The sequence below is a fragment of the Vanellus vanellus genome (genome assembly GCF_965231255.1).
Source record: "Vanellus vanellus genome assembly, chromosome: 6".
In the NCBI taxonomy this organism is placed as follows: Eukaryota; Metazoa; Chordata; class Aves; order Charadriiformes; family Charadriidae; genus Vanellus; species Vanellus vanellus.
The window spans coordinates 27,537,163-27,552,907 of NC_138911.1; the positions used below are offsets into that span (position 1 = coordinate 27,537,163).

Consider the following 15,745-nt stretch of genomic DNA (forward strand, 5'->3'; position numbering starts at 1 on the left):
CCTAGCAGATGAAGACTGCTCAGTAGAATAAACTTGCATAAAAACTTAGGTTGTAAAGGGCTTTCGGAGGTCACCTATTCCAACTCTCTGCTCAAAGCAGGGGTAACTTCAGAGTTAAAGTAGGGACCTGTCCCACTGAGTTTTAAAAGTCTCCAAGGCTTGACATTCTGCTGTGATCCTGGGACCCAGTTTAACTACACTAACCATGAAGATCTTTTCCTTATCTCTAAGCAGAGTTACTTTTGTTGCAACTTATGATTATTACCTCTTGCCCTTGGGACACAGGAAATGCGTTGGCATTCCTAGTTTACGGAAGAAAGTAAGACTTTCCCACTCTCACAAAAGAGGCTATTGGTGCAGCCTCCATATAAGCCACAGACAATGCATTTTCCTGACCCCACTAGGATAGAGTGACTCATTAAAGCCAGCTCTGAGAACCAATATGTGTGGGCAGGAGAAAGCTCATACTCTGTTGCCCATATTGCACAGTATCTACCAGCAGCAGCAGGTTGTTTCCAGATCTAGTGAGCCAGTTTTGTTCAGCAGCACCTATTTCTGTTCTTCCTCCTCCCAGTGTCCTTTGGAGGGCATTGTTTGTAAGCAAGAGAAATGTCTTTTTTCAGGCTACTAAAGCATAGCGAAGGAGGAGTATAGAAGACACTTTTACCTCAGAGCAAGACCACAATAGTTTGCTCTGATTCAGGGACTTAGGGGAGGCGTTCTTCCCACAGTGCAGATGAACGGGGAAGAGGAACCTATGTGTACCTTGCGAAAGTAAAGCTCAAAGTTACTCACTTGGGGTATCACCATTAATGTCACACTTCATCATCTCACTGACAAAGTCACCGAGGGAGGAGTAGGAGGAACTCGAGTCGTCATAGTCGACACTGTCACTGCCACTGCCACAACAGGTCAGAAAGAAAGATGAGTGGCAGCATAACAGCAACGGCAGGGCCCAATGTTTCAAAGATGTGAATCAGCACTGTTTTTACAGGCCTCTTAAAAACCTCATATTACAGTCTATACAAACAAATTTCTGGCAAGAGTCAGAAGCCAGCTTCATGAGAGGTCAGAGCAAGTGAAATAACTTTGAAGTATATGAAGAAACAATATGGGAAGACATTTAAAGGCTCTCAGCAAAGTTAATGAGGTCAAGCATAAGTGGGCAGGGAATAGTGTATTAATTCTCAGTGTACGCATGTGGGACATGACTTCAAGGGAACTGGAAATCACAAGTAAAATAATTCCTTTTTTATACTAATGATAAATCTCACTTTGTCAGGACCCCTGGTGCTGTGTAGAACATAGAAGATGTGGCCTGAAAGATCTCACAGGCCAGCAGAGAATGAATGATAATAAAACTAGACACAAAACTGTGGGAAATATGGCCAAAAATACCATAACAAAAAAGTTTACTCTCACTTTACTGCACACACAAGAAGGTCTCAAACAGTAGGCAGTACTAACAAGCTTCACATAACTATGTGCACTGAGATTTGAAAGAGTGGTAGGAGGGGTGTGAGTACTTGTAGTACTGCAATAGAAATAACCAGAGAAAGAACAGGATGGAAGAAAAAAGCATTAGGGCAGGAGAAAATAGCAAAAGTCAAGTGGCATACAGGTAGCAAAAGAAAACAGGAAAATACAAATGGAGAATCACATTAAATGAAAGCTTGAGAAGACACTAGCAAAGGGTTAAGAGGTTGCTGTGATGACAGAGCAGCGAGACAATTTACTTCAGTGTCAGCATTCTGCCCAGACAGAAGAAATGAAACAGCAACCTGGCAGGATACAGGAACGGGCTGCAAACAACAAGCAGGAGGAGAGGCCCAGCAATCTGAAGTAACTACCATGTGACTAGGGTCATGCTCCCCACTAACCTGTCATCAGTGGGATCAGAATCTGTTTCTTTCTCTACTGGGACATTCAGTGCTTCAGCCAGCTGTGAGTTACTGTCATAGACACGATAGTGGATGGGCTGCAGCTGATGAGCATACCACTTCGGTTTGTCACCAATCAGTGCTGGATCAAACATGTCTGCACAAAAGACAAGAAGAGAGTTAACTCATGCATTGGTGTCAAAGGCTTCATTCACAGCGAGGCTACCCCCTACCAAGTCTTGCACAAAGGAAGGGACAATTTCTACTCTAAGAAGGCTACAAGACTTCTCTGTAAGCAAACAAGACAAGACTTAAAACTAATTGGAGTGAGTGGCTAATAGCAGGGCTAACTTGGTAGAAACACATAAGAACACACATACATAAAAATAGAAAAATGTTCCTCAAACTGGATTTCCCTCCCCAGCAGAAACAATATGGTGTTAAAGTAAGTCCTTTCCTAGAATCTCTCAGCTTTTAAAGTTCCTACATTACATGGCAGTGCAGGAAAGGCAAGACCAAAACTTACTGTTATGAATTCTTTGGAAAGCATAGTTAGTAGGGTTGAGTGACCATTCTCCAAAGTATTCTACTGCCTGTGTCCTGGAAAGTTTATCTGCAAAAGGGGTTTGCTTCGGCCTAGAGGCAAGAAAAGAATTTGCCTGGAAGGCCACCACTGGTCGTGGGAAGAGACGAAGAGTGCGAGTATGCATCTGGAAACCTTGCAAAACATTTGGCGAGTTGAAGAATCTCACCATAGCAACCCTAAAAAGAAACAGAGGACGATATATCAGATAAAAGCACAGACCACAACAGAAAAGAAGACGGAGAGCCTTTAAAAGATATGCAGTAGGCAATGTTTCAAACCTTTGAAGAATGGTAACCCAGTGCAAAAAAAAACCCAAGTCTTCTTAGAAAACAGCTGTCTTTAAAAAAAAGGAAAAAAAATAAACACCAAAACCAAGAAACCGCTTTGTTTTAATTCAACACCAAGACCAACCCAATGAGGGACAACGTTCTCATATCCACTAGCTGAGGTGACAACTGTCTCCAGCTTTTTTTGTAGTTCAAGGCTTGTGATTTAAGCTAAGGATACAATATCAGACTAAGTCCAGGTAAAGTGGATGATCTATAGGAAAATGCAAGAAACAACACACCCCCTTAAGACACAGTTATACTTGTGCAGTTAACAGATCTGAGGTAAACACTGTAATTTCTGTGCTTTTTTTCTCCATGATGCAATGTAGAACCAGCAGTAGAACTGGATGATGCTGCTTCCACCACAGGACCCATAGAAGTGTCTGTGCTGCCTTCAAGTGCAAACTTTAAAGACTCAACACCACCTTTCTGTTCAGCCTCACCTGGTAGCCACATCCACAGAGTCAACATCGTTTCCATAGATCAGAGGGTTGAATTCTGTGGAGGGAGTAGACTGCAAATCATTCTGAGGTCTTCCCAACAGCAGCGGCACCTCTTGCCCCTCGTGGAACTTCTCCAGATTAAGAATGGGCTGAGTATTCAGACTCATGCTGGCCAGGGCCTAAGAAAGGACAACATTATGCACATATTCAAGCAAGAAAAGCTATTCAAGGAACAAGAGAGAGAGATCAGAGCTACCCTGCCTTCTAGGCAATTGCAATTGTGCATGCTCCATTAGTTTGTCTTAAACCACCTCCTACCCTGAATCAACAAGCCTCCAGGCCCTCCTTTATGTGGATTGTCAAAAACAGTATCCTCAATGCTGAAACAGTCCTGGAGACAGCCAAGGGGTAGCACAGATGTCCGCTTCACTAGACTGTTCACGACATGGAAACAGATAGTCCAAATTGGACCACTAGTAGTATGGCACTGCATACAACTTACTGGAGAGTTATTCCCATGTGTAATTTGAATTCATCTTGGGACCTAGAGGCCTTGAAACTTGCCTTGCAACTTGGCCATTCAACCAGCAAGTTTGATATCCCAGGACAATGTGAAGACACCTTTACATAGGCATCTGCCTGTATGTCTGCAAACCTCTACTTCCCATCTGAATGAGGTCTTCATCTGTCCATAAAGCTACCATCCTCTTCAACCCTCATAACACCTTCGGGGAAATGCACTGGAGCAGCACGAGTGGTATATCAGTCCTGGACACCCAGACCAATCCTAAATCTTCCTCATTTCTCCCATTTGCCCACTGAGTCTTCATCTTTTATTTCAAAATAAATAAATACATAAAACAAAACAAAAACCAAAACTCCAAAGGAAAAGGGTAAAATGGAAAATTGAGGGGAAAAGAATAAAATAAAGAACCTTGTTGCCAGAAGTGAGCAGCTGTTTCTGAGTGATTGCAGTCATGCTAACCAGACACTGGAGGCAAGATGGAAGATCATATGATAACACCAGCAGCCCATCAGAGCCAAGACGAACACATGACCACAGAGAAACAGATGGAAGAAAAAAATATCTATTACTACCAAATATCACAAATGAGAGGAAATAAAAGGGACCACAAAATAGGCAGATCTTGGGAGAGAGGTCTAACTGCCCCACCCCCAAACATTCACACCTGGCCACTCTGGAAAGCGGAAAGGCTGCTGTCCTTATTGATGCAGCTAAGACTTTCTACTGCAGTTTAAAAGCAGATATCCTGAATTTTATTCATTGACACTAAGACCCAAAGGCACACAAGGCTGTTGACCTTAGTGACACGGGCCACAATTTAGTCTTCTCTATATTGTACAGCAACCAGTAGCATTATTTCTCCTTTGCCAATGGTGAACTCTTAATGATAACGCCTATAGGAATACATAGGTATGTAACCTGAATTTGGGTGAACACTGAGAATTTTAAATACCTCTTCAAGGAAATTGCAATGTTTTCTTCTGATATTCAACTTTGCCCTAGTAAGACAGTTTTGCTGAATAGTGCCTGAAAGTGCAAGGGGGTGAGGCAGAAGTGGGGGGAAGGTGTATCTAACAAAACTTCAAGCAACATATTGCTTCCATCTGTGCTGACAGCAGGTACTGGGGTATCATAGAGGTTACATATTTCTCTCTCCTCGTAGATCAGGAGAGCAAAGAGCAGACCTCATCACATTAGTAACACACTTTACCTTTAGATACTGCATGCAGCGTGCATAAGGAAAACAGAAATAAAGAGATAAAACCTGCTTGACACGATCAGCCAGGATGACCCAAGCTGATTAATGGCTTAGCAGGACCTGAGAGGAGAGACTGAGACCTCACACACAGATCTGTGAATGGAGGGGAAACAAAGATGATCATAGCTTGATGGATCAGGTCAGAGTTTAAAGCCCACATGGCAAATGTAAGGAGAAATCTGGAACTTTCTGCACCAACTGGAAACAACTTAGCCCCAAACAACAGTACAAAACAGAAACCATCTGTTGCGTCCAGGAGCATTTCAAATTATCCCTCGCCTGGCTAAGAAATTAACTGCAGTTGTAAGCCTCAGTGACCGCTCACTTTTCCAAATTAACTCTCTCCATTAAGACAGAAAAGCAGCAGCTGGATACCTACCACTTAACAACTGTATCAACTGATGCTGCTTTTCAAGCTCAAAATGCTGTTGTATTCTAACATGGGGGATGTTCTAATTCTCCAACTATACAAAACAGGCATCTTAAACCGGTTGACAGAAAATTCCTAGTCCTGTGCTTCCTCTACAAATGACAAAGGTGGAAGCATCAGAGACAGCAAAAGATTAAACAGGTAACTAGAATTACAATTAAGTCCCTTGGAGAAATGACAGAGAGATCTGAAACAAGACGAAACTCTCAGATTTAGCTTAGTCAGGAGCAAACAATGTTAGAAAGTCACACAGCTCAGGGAGCTCAAAAGAAGACACTCCTATAACTTTGTTTACTCAGCCACCCTCTTGATTAGCCCATCTCCACATTCAGAGAAGTGGACCTCTCCATGACTGACCAAGGGACACTTTCTTGAACAAGAGTATTCTAGTAGTCTGATATGTTTTCACATCCATCTGATGTGCAGGAAACACACCTGCTTTTAAAACATTTTGCTTTACATTTGCTGACTTGCATTCTTGTCGAGTATAGCAGAGAGCTCTTCAAGATTACATCTGCTAAGTTCTACTGAATCTTAGTCCTTTCCCCAAAGTGCTTATTACCTGTTTCAGATGCTTTTTCAGCTCTGAAGCTTCTGGTTCTGGCAGTGCTGGCAAAGATTCTGCATTTGTGGGAACGATCACCTGGAATTAAGCACAGCAACAGACTAAAAATTCCCCACCTGTAGTCATTTCCAAAACAGAATCTCCTGAATCTCCACCACTCCAGAGGCCAAGGAATTAAAGCCATAAAGTAAAATAATTAATAAAAAAAACCCACCCCAATACAACACACACACACACAGACACCATCAATACTTTGATTTTCACTTCTTTGTGGTTGTTATTTTTTACAATATTACAAGCAATGGAGAAGTTACTTTATCATTTACGACAAAAAAGACCGGTTTGAATGAACCCACTCATCCTTTGGAATTTCTATCAAGTAGATGATGGTATACACATTTCCCTTGAAATACCCTTGCTCATGCCCCACTAGAAAGCAAGATACATGGTCCCATTTGAATCATAACTGCTGGAAGGCTCTTACCAGACTGGGCTGCTTAGGTAGGGGCTGTAAGAGCCAGGATCACAATTACTCAAAGAGACAGCTTTATCACTTGTTTGAGGATTTACCTTCTAATGATATAGCCAGATGGATTAACTGAAAAAGAATGCCTTATGAGCAAAACAAATGGAATCCTAAAGTTTAAGACAGGAGTGGCAAAGGCAGACTGAGGCCAGGCATTTTTAAATTCTCAGTGGGTACGTTGATGAAAGTGCACAGTTCCCTGGAAATAAAGCCACAAGTCCTTATGTGCATGACTTACCCTATTGGTATCCAGGTCAATAAGCCATACATCATCAGGCATTTTAAAATCCAGTTTGTAAAGGAAGAAACTTGCTGGAACACCAATGATATAAGGTGTAGGGGCTAGAAGCAACTGAGAGACAGAGAGAGACTCTAATAAGGACAACATCTGCATTTGACACCACCATGTTCTTCCCAAATATCTATTTATTAACTACAGTATGTTTATAGCAGAGGAGACAACACACAAGGCATTGATAAATAAGTAATTAATTCCATACAATAGAAACATTGTTAAAAAAAAAACAACAAACAAACAAAAAAAAAAAAAACAAAAGCTCCTGCTCAGAGAGCTTCAATTTTCATCTAGAAGAAAATAAATTTCAGCCTCCTGTGTTCCCCTCCCCCAGGTGATGTAATTTATATAGCACGGCTCTTTGGAAAAAAATTAGTTAATCTAAGAGCTTGCCAGGTCTATCACGGACCAAGAAAAAAGATGTTCAGAGTAAGAGCCTAACTAGAGAAGCAGCAAGTCACAGCTCAAACTGAGTCTGTGCCACTGTAAATTCGGCTTTGCCCTTACCCTTGTAAGGGTAATTTGGTTTCAAAAACAATAACACCTCTAGGAAGCAGGAGAAATAGACACATTTTTTTCAAATGTACATGGAAGGGGAAATTCAGGTTGTTTCTGATAAGGTAATCAGCAGAGGGAAAAGGTTTAAATCTGTAAGGCATGTAGCAGTGTTGAGAGGCTAGTTTACTCTTTAAATCTAGAACAGCTGGTCACCTCCAAGGGGCACTACTAGAACAAACCTGCAGCATAGCACTGAAGTAGTAAGGTGGCCTGAATTCTACGTTTCCAAGCAAAATAATGAGCTCCTGCAGAGAGTCGACTATTGGCAAAACCCAGTCCCAGCTGAAGTAACTCAACATTTCCTATTTCTGAGGAGAATAAATTGCAGGTAATAGTTTCTAAACCCTGAATCAGGAGCTCTCAAGCATCCTTAAATATTACTCTGGACTCTCCCCAACAAACCTTAACACTTAGTTGGCAGAGAGGGCAGTGGGTAAATAGGCATCACAATATCACGGATCTATGGCCTTTCAGTCCACTGCTTGTGAACTACTGCTTTGAATCATGCTATTCACTATGCACGCTTTGAAGATATCCTAAGTAAGTGGTGTTACCCATAGTTCAGTTATTGGTGCTCCCCACAGTTCAGTTATTGGTGCTCAAAGAACATTGTGTGCAAGGCAGACTTTTATACAATCCCCGAATAAAACAGCGGGGAAGGAAACAAGGACTACTTCTATATAAGTCTCAAACATCACAGAAACATCCTTTGCAAAAGACCAATAAAGGAAAAACATGTACCTGTTCTGCAGAGGCCATGCAGGTGGGAAGCAGAGGGATCACTGGGAACATGTACTCTAATGGGTAGATCATAGCCACAAAGGCCATCACAGACATTGAGAGGGCATTATAATCTCGGGACTGCAATACAACCTGCAACCAAATAAACTCTCATTAGTACTACAGCAAACATTCACTTCCAGTGCTCCCCCAGGGTATACAAAATCACAGCCTGCAGGCCTCTGATGTAATGCTTGTGAACTGGAGGCCCCTCCATTAATCTGTCTGAAAACAAGCTTTAGATGCTTTCTTGATTGAGAGCAAAACTTTTCAAAAGAGGAACCTCAGAAGGAGCTATTCCTTCTCCCTGCAGAAAAACTGATTCCGGACAGCGCAGGAGACAGCTGTTCTACAGATCCAGCCTACCCTGGTTTTGGAGAGGGCAGAGCTTCCTACATACCTGTCAAAGATCAACTCTTCCCTTCTCACCTTGTGCTCCAGAAGGATGCAGGTCAGCACCTGCAGGCAAGCATCCACTCCCAACAACTCCAAAGGCAGATGTAATGGAAAATCCACCAAGGTGAAGCGGGATGGATCAGGAAGAGCAAAGGTCAAAGCTGGCTGCAACTCATGCGGCAAGACTTCCACATCCACCCGCTTCTGACCAGCAACAGGCATAGGTGAACGGAGCAGCCGGTATATCCAGGCCTCAATCTCCCGCAAGTCATGTAGCAATGCACTAGACTTTTCTTCCACCAGGAGGGAGCCTGTGAAAATCCGCCACGTTGTATCCCTGTACAGGGAGAACAACAACATTAATACTCCAAGAGCTTCACCTGACAGCCATTCCACAAGGCTCTTCCAGGGAAAGGGAAGACCCACCGAGAATTAAAAGATACAGCTGACAAACATTTGGTCACACAGAGGAACGGAAGGTAGGGATTTAAGCTTACTGAAACAACCACTGCAGGGAAGTATAAATCTTTCTGTGGCAAGAATCAACACAAGTATGTCACTTCCATCTGAGAGTTCATTCATTCATTTAAAGGGTTCAATTAGGTCCAGACCTCTGAAGATCTCTCATCGCCCTGGTGCTAGAAATTCAGCATGCACATAAGATACTCTCATATCTCATCCAGAACTGCAGCAGCCTGACTATAGCATTCTGCTTCCAGCAGTCCTACAAACCTTTGCAAGAACAGGAACTAAACCTGAGATAATAAAAATATGCCACATCAAGATCTCCCAGATGTTTTGGCATCTTTTTCATCCTATACTAAATTGCATTGTGTCATTCTTAAGAGCTGAATAACCCATGGCAGAAGCGGATGCATTTCAGCTGAGAATATAAACTCCTGGAAGTTGTCTAGAAAGCACTTAGATACCTTAGCAAAATAAGCAGCAATTTTTCCATGCCCTAAGCTAGCAACCCACTACCTTGTAGCTCACAGACAGGCTGGCCAAAACACATGCACAGCATTGCTCAGGTCCTTGAGAGCTTCAAAACTTGAAACTGAGTCTGACAAAGGGAAGCAAAGTAGCTTGTCCTCTTCAGCCCTTAATGTTGTAGTACAGCGAGGGCTGCAAACCTGCTGTAGCCATTCTGCAAAAAAACTTCAGCCTGAAAAGTATCTACAGTTACTGTAACAGATCTCTTACAATGGTATGGGTTCTAACTAGAAGTTCTACCTTACAGTTTACAACTTTAAAAAAAAATAAAAATAAAAAAGACAACGACACTGGATGCTTCAGAAAGGAAGAAAAATTAGAGAAATTTGGAGGGATCAAAAGAAGGGCAATTTGAGATTATGCTAAGTGATACACCTCTCAGGAACTGTGACACTTCTCATCCTCCACTCTTCCTTCAGCCTCTTGCAATGCACAGGACATCAGGTTATTAGCAGGCACACTCAACCTTTAGCAAGCTGTAAGGATTCAGTTTCACCTTTCTTCTGCCACCACTTCAAAATTATTCTACTTTTCCAGGCAACGGCTTGCAAACCGCATGGTAATTCAAACCTACTGCTTTGCTTTTCCCAGAGATGTACGCTCAGCATTTCTTCTCTTGCTCTCCTCATCTGTCACTCGGTTCTTCTCTTTAAGAATTATGTCCAACAAGAGCAAATTTTTCAAATACCACATGCCATTCAAACACTGGAATAGTTTAGCACCCCTTTCAGAAATCAGATAAGCTCAGAGAGTTGAGGAAAATAATGAAATTTAGCTTTTTTTCTGCCTCAGTAACTATCAGACTAAACCAAGTGACAAAATAAGTTCCCTTAATATATACTTCCATTAAAAAATAATTTAAAAAAGTTTTGTTCTGGCAGAACCATTTTTTCCCCAAAAATCTGTTAATGCAGGAGTCAGTCATAGGCCCAGAACACTCCCCTAGAACTATTCCATGGCAGTAACCCAAGAAGTAGGCTACTGCTCTGTGAACAAGACAGATTTTCCCTTTCATGCAAAAAGTAAAGAGCTTATAAAGATGAAAATGACAGATGTCCTGTCATTTTTTGGTTTTGATGAGTTTAAGTAGCTTGGTACACTCTAAATTAGCTCACATTATGACTATCTTACAGCCCCATCCCTCTTACTGTTGAGATAATCCCTTCCTCCTCCAGAGATTCATTTTATATTTTCTCCTTTTAGTTAGCAGATTGGAAAGGAAAAGATCACCCTGGAATGCAGGTGTCAGGCATAACAGCACCGATACACATCCATGACATACATACATAAAAACATTGTCCCTCCTGTACCCTACAGCGCAACAGTTTTTGTAACATACCCAACATTATAATAACAGATATGCAAGATTACTATTTTACATTAAAAATACACTAAGTTCCTGTTAATTTGCTGTTACCAACCCCCATTCCCATATGCTTCCTAGACAAATCCTTTGTTTTCTCCCTCTCCTCCCTCTCCCCTTCAAATATTGTACTTTGATCTCTTTCAGCCGTTTCTGCTTCTCTCGTCTTTTCTCTCCCACGCTGAAGTTCAGATTGTTTCATAAGCTCATTAAGCACACTTTCGTCATTTCCCCTCTTGCCCCAAGTGGAAATTCTCTCTGTTATTTCTTGGCTGTTTCTAATTTGCCAGAAAATCAATCCTGACATACGCTGCCATGGAGCTTATATGCCAAAGCAACAATAACGGCATCAGTGCTCAGCTTCAGAAAATATCACGCTCAGTCAGTTGTTAGCAGGATAGTGCCTCCTTAGGCCTATCAAAAATGAAAATCATACCAGGTTACAGAATCAGACGGAAAAGTTTTAAAGAAATCATTACAAAAATTTCCTTTTCCTACTATGATCCCAGGTTAAAAAAGCAAAAAGGCCAAACATCAGTGTGTGGCTGCTTCTGCAACCGCACCTGTAGCCACAATTTGCCATGCAGACAATTGCAGCCCTGGACACAAACAGTGGGAGGAAAAAGTTCTTTCTTCCCCCTCAACATACCTCTGCACCCCACGAGGAATCCCCAACTTCTTGCCCAACAATCTCTCACTACAGCAGTCCACGAGTCTCTTGAGGGTGTACAGACACTCACGGAAGGTGGAAAAGAAGGGATAATGACTAAGGATGCACAGAGAAGTCAGAGTGCTGTTCCGAGAGCGATGGCTGCCTTTGGCCAGACGCTTACTGCGCGGTGATCGATTCACATCCGGGGTAGATTCTGTACTTGGAGCCTGCAGTGAAGAACCACTCTCTGAACTCTCGGTGCCCACTTCCTCTTGGGGTGCAGACGCATCCCCAGATTTGGGAATTTTCTGTCCCTCCCGAGCTCGATGCCCCCCTGTGCCTTCTCCCTTCTCCTTGGGTACTCGCTTCTGGAAGGAGCGGTAGAAGTTGACACAGATTCCATAGCGAATTACACCTGTATCCTTGTCTGTGAGTGTGAAGACAAATGAAGTGTCATCACGGAAGCTCATGCGTTTTTGCCGCACGCTCAGGCATCCTTCCGGCTGGCAGAAGAATACAACATCAGGTGGCAGAGGAAAGTCCACGTGGTCTTCTAGAGGGTAACGTCGCAGCAGCTCAGGAGTCTGAGCAACACTATCACTACTTGGCTGCCTACAAAAAAAAAAGCAAACAAAAACACCATACATAGTTAACTAATGCCAATAAAAATCTTTTGTATCTCCCTACTAACATGTCAGGAGCCTGTGGGCTCAGCTTCATCTTTGGTTCTTCTCTCCCCTACTATCCAGGGAAGCGCAGCTTCTCAGTCACTAGCCACAATGCTCACACACTAGCACAACGCCACAGTTGCAGAAAGGTTAAATAAAAAAAGTCTATACCATCATTATCAAGGCCCAACAAGAAGCCTGCTCAAATTTGACCGAGAAAAAGACTTTCAAGAGTATGTTGTTCCCAGGAGAACATTGTATTGTCATGTTTCCCTGACTTTGATTTCCAAAAATGAATTTTACCACACAGGTCTCTGGGCAACACTTGGGTATGAAATACACTGTGACTCTCCAAATATACAGTCAGACAAAAACCCCTTCTATTTCAGCCATTTATGAACACGATGAAAAATTAAATGGGAAAATCCAGTATCAGTTTGTAACTGGGAAAAAAAAAATTTACTAGGAAAGAATTCGGATAAATGGTGGAGTGACATGGACCTCATCATGTAAAATTTTCATTAAAAAGTTCTAGCAACCATAGATATATGTATTTCTGTGTTTGATTTTGAAGCTGGATTTGAAGTGTAAGTTACTATAAAAGCTGGGTAGTAATATGCAGACACACTTAACACTGTGGGTCACCAACCTTTGTACCACAGATCATGTAACACAGATGTAACACAAAGACAATACTGTATTACTGTAACAGCAATAATGTTTATTCCTAATTTTCCACCAGAAGAACAGACTCTTTCAAGGTATTAACTATCTTCCTACCACTAGTTTTCCATGAAAGTTGCCAAATAACTGCCAGAGGAATAGTATGAGATCCACATAGTGAAGGAAGAAAAACGAGTCCCCAGAACAACCTCTCTTTGGTTTGACCCCTTTGCTATAAAGTCTGATGTTTCACCTTTTTCTAAATTAATTAGCATTTAGTATCATGTTTACTAAATGGAATGTAGGACACCTGGCTCCACCATCGCTCTCCTATAGAATCTCATACAAGACATTTTCTCACCTTGATACTTTGGATTTGCCCATTTCAAAAAACAATGGCACTTGCTTTTCTCTCATCTTAGAGGTGAGAAAACCCAAACAAGTAGTAATAGAATGTCTGTAATTTACAAAAGAAAATCACTAGTGCAAATAGCCCTGCTGACTAATTCTCCCACACTATTACTTTATTAAAGAAAAAGTAAAAATGCTTAAGTAATAAAGCATAAATTAGTAACAAAATTTATACTGCCCTGTACAGTTAAGTACTGAAATACTGTATGAAAAGAAAAAATAAACCCTAAAACACTTTTATATATTAGTGGACACAACTAATGCATCATCTGCTTAAGAAATGTCAAATAATGCTGGTAGTGTTTGGAGAGTCTATTTGGCAGTAAACGATTAAAAAAAAAGTCATCAACAAAGTACCAGTAAATCATCAGTTCATGCCTTTGCAGTATTATTAGTTAGAAAGGCAGACTCTTCTCAGACATTTAGAACACTTGCATCTAATAAAAGGGAGTACTTCCAAAAGGCATGGCTATTTGTGCACAGTAGATAACAAGATGGAATGGTAAAGGCCACATGGAGCTCCTAAGGACTTTGCAGTAGAAGCTACTTCAGTCAGCTCCATCTCTTCTCATAGGCATTTGTTGAAGCGCCTAATGAGACAACAGACCTCTGAGCATTAGCAATCTAGCTACTGCTGCACAGCAAAAAGCAAGCGAACTGTAGGAGCCCAGAAGTGACGCTACCAAATTTTTAAGTGAGAACATCAGACAATATAAGCATCACTGGAGGAGGCGGTTAACATTTCTTCCTTCTTTTCCTAGTCAGTGACACACACATGGAAAACTTGACTATTTTTCTACAGACAATAATAAGTAATTAAACTATTACATTATTATGCCCCCAAAAAAATAATAATAAAAATAATCGTTACTTAGGATTATGTCGTTTCCTCCACTTAGCCTATTTAAATATTGCACTCTGAAAAGAAAGTGAAAGGTAAAGCAACATGCTGATGCACATAAACCACTGACACTTAGAAATGAAAGTAACGTAGACTTTGGAATACATCCATTAAAAAGACTGGCATAAGTTACTGCATAAACTTTGAATAAAGAAAAACAACGTTTACTAAGCACCTGCGTATTTGACAAACAGCATACATATCAACCCCAGATTTCATATATGCTTTAAGTAAATAAGCACAACATTTTATCTACTGAGAGTTAATAAGACTTTAAAAAAAGAAAGCATTCATGTCATTCCTATGAGGATAAATGAGTATCAGAGGGGAAAAAACAGCCAAGTGAGGCAAGTTCCAGATTATCTTTTTAACTGTCTACACTTCAAAAGCTAGAAAAGTAACCCCAAACTAGCATTTTACTAGCATGTGGCTTTCAGTATTTTCAATTTGTGAATCCCTCTCTCCTGATGGCAGTAGAAGCGAAGAAGTTCAGACACACAGACTACCACAGAGTCATATATTGGCTATTCTAAGTCACCCTTTGCAGACCGTTGAAAAGGAGCCTAAAGACCACAACTTAAAAACCTTCGGCTGCACCAGTATCTTTCAAAAAGTGCTCTGGCCCAAGTAGATGCTCCCATTATGGAAGCATTCTGCACACATTCCAGACAGCACTTCCTCAGCACCAAGCAAGGCTTCATCAACAGACGCCAGGCTATTCAGCCCCACTCTACTGCCCAAGTGAAAGCCGAGCTGAGATTCTTCGACATTACCTGGCTCCAATGATCACAAGGTAGTCCAGTAACCGAGGGCAGATTTTCTTTTTCTGCACCATTGTCCTTGACACTCCTTCCTATGTCATCTCAGTGAATTTCTGTTCATCGATCCAGTGGTCAGTTATCCAGTCAACTGTGATTGACTACCTTCGGGGAACAGGATCTGCTTACAACGGTCTGGCAAGTCCGACCTACAATCAAGAAAAGCAAGAGTGTCAAAGGCACAGTCAGGAATACCAAATATGTATAATCAATCTCATGACCTTAATTACATTTCCAAAAAGCCTCAGTGTTCTGTGCAGTCAGGGCCATCCACAAATCTCTCTTCATGAGTATAACACCACAACCACACAAATAGAGTGCGCTGAAAAACACACAAAAAAGTACAAGAGGATCTCAAGAAAGACCACAGACAAAGCAGCATATCACTGGCAAACAGCTATTCATAAAATGGTTTGGTGCAAAAGTATTGTTTAGGCAAATCCCTGGGATTCCTTCAGTGCTTGGGAAAGCAGCCTTAAGTGGCAATTCTGTACAGTTAAACACCACTGAAGAAAAAAATGCAACCTGAACTTTAGCTGTCTCATGAACAGAATAACTAAAGAAGGGGTAATATCAAAAGAAGCCCAGTTAGACCTCACCCTCCCAAACCAGGATGTGGACTAGAGCAAGAATGATCTCCACAGTCCCAAAAAACTGTGATACCTAACACTTTTTCTGTGAAGACAGAGAACTGCACACTGCAG

General features: G+C 41.5%; 1 protein-coding gene across 1 annotated transcript in view; it reads right to left on the reverse strand.

Moving 5' to 3' along the window:
- MADD (MAP kinase activating death domain) overlaps positions 1–15,058 on the reverse strand; it is a gene marked incomplete at its 5' end in the record, with an annotated part of 61,520 nt that extends 46,462 nt beyond the window's left edge. Inside the window, 10 exons of the mRNA XM_082485071.1 lie at positions 796–899; positions 1,881–2,037; positions 2,407–2,642; positions 3,239–3,417; positions 6,015–6,095; positions 6,782–6,895; positions 8,138–8,269; positions 8,606–8,909; positions 11,578–12,192; positions 14,997–15,058. Coding sequence (XP_082341197.1) covers positions 796–899; positions 1,881–2,037; positions 2,407–2,642; positions 3,239–3,417; positions 6,015–6,095; positions 6,782–6,895; positions 8,138–8,269; positions 8,606–8,909; positions 11,578–12,192; positions 14,997–15,058 — 1,984 coding nt within the window. The remainder of the gene's footprint in view (positions 1–795; positions 900–1,880; positions 2,038–2,406; positions 2,643–3,238; positions 3,418–6,014; positions 6,096–6,781; positions 6,896–8,137; positions 8,270–8,605; positions 8,910–11,577; positions 12,193–14,996) is intronic.
- Positions 15,059–15,745: the final 687 nt, after the last annotated feature.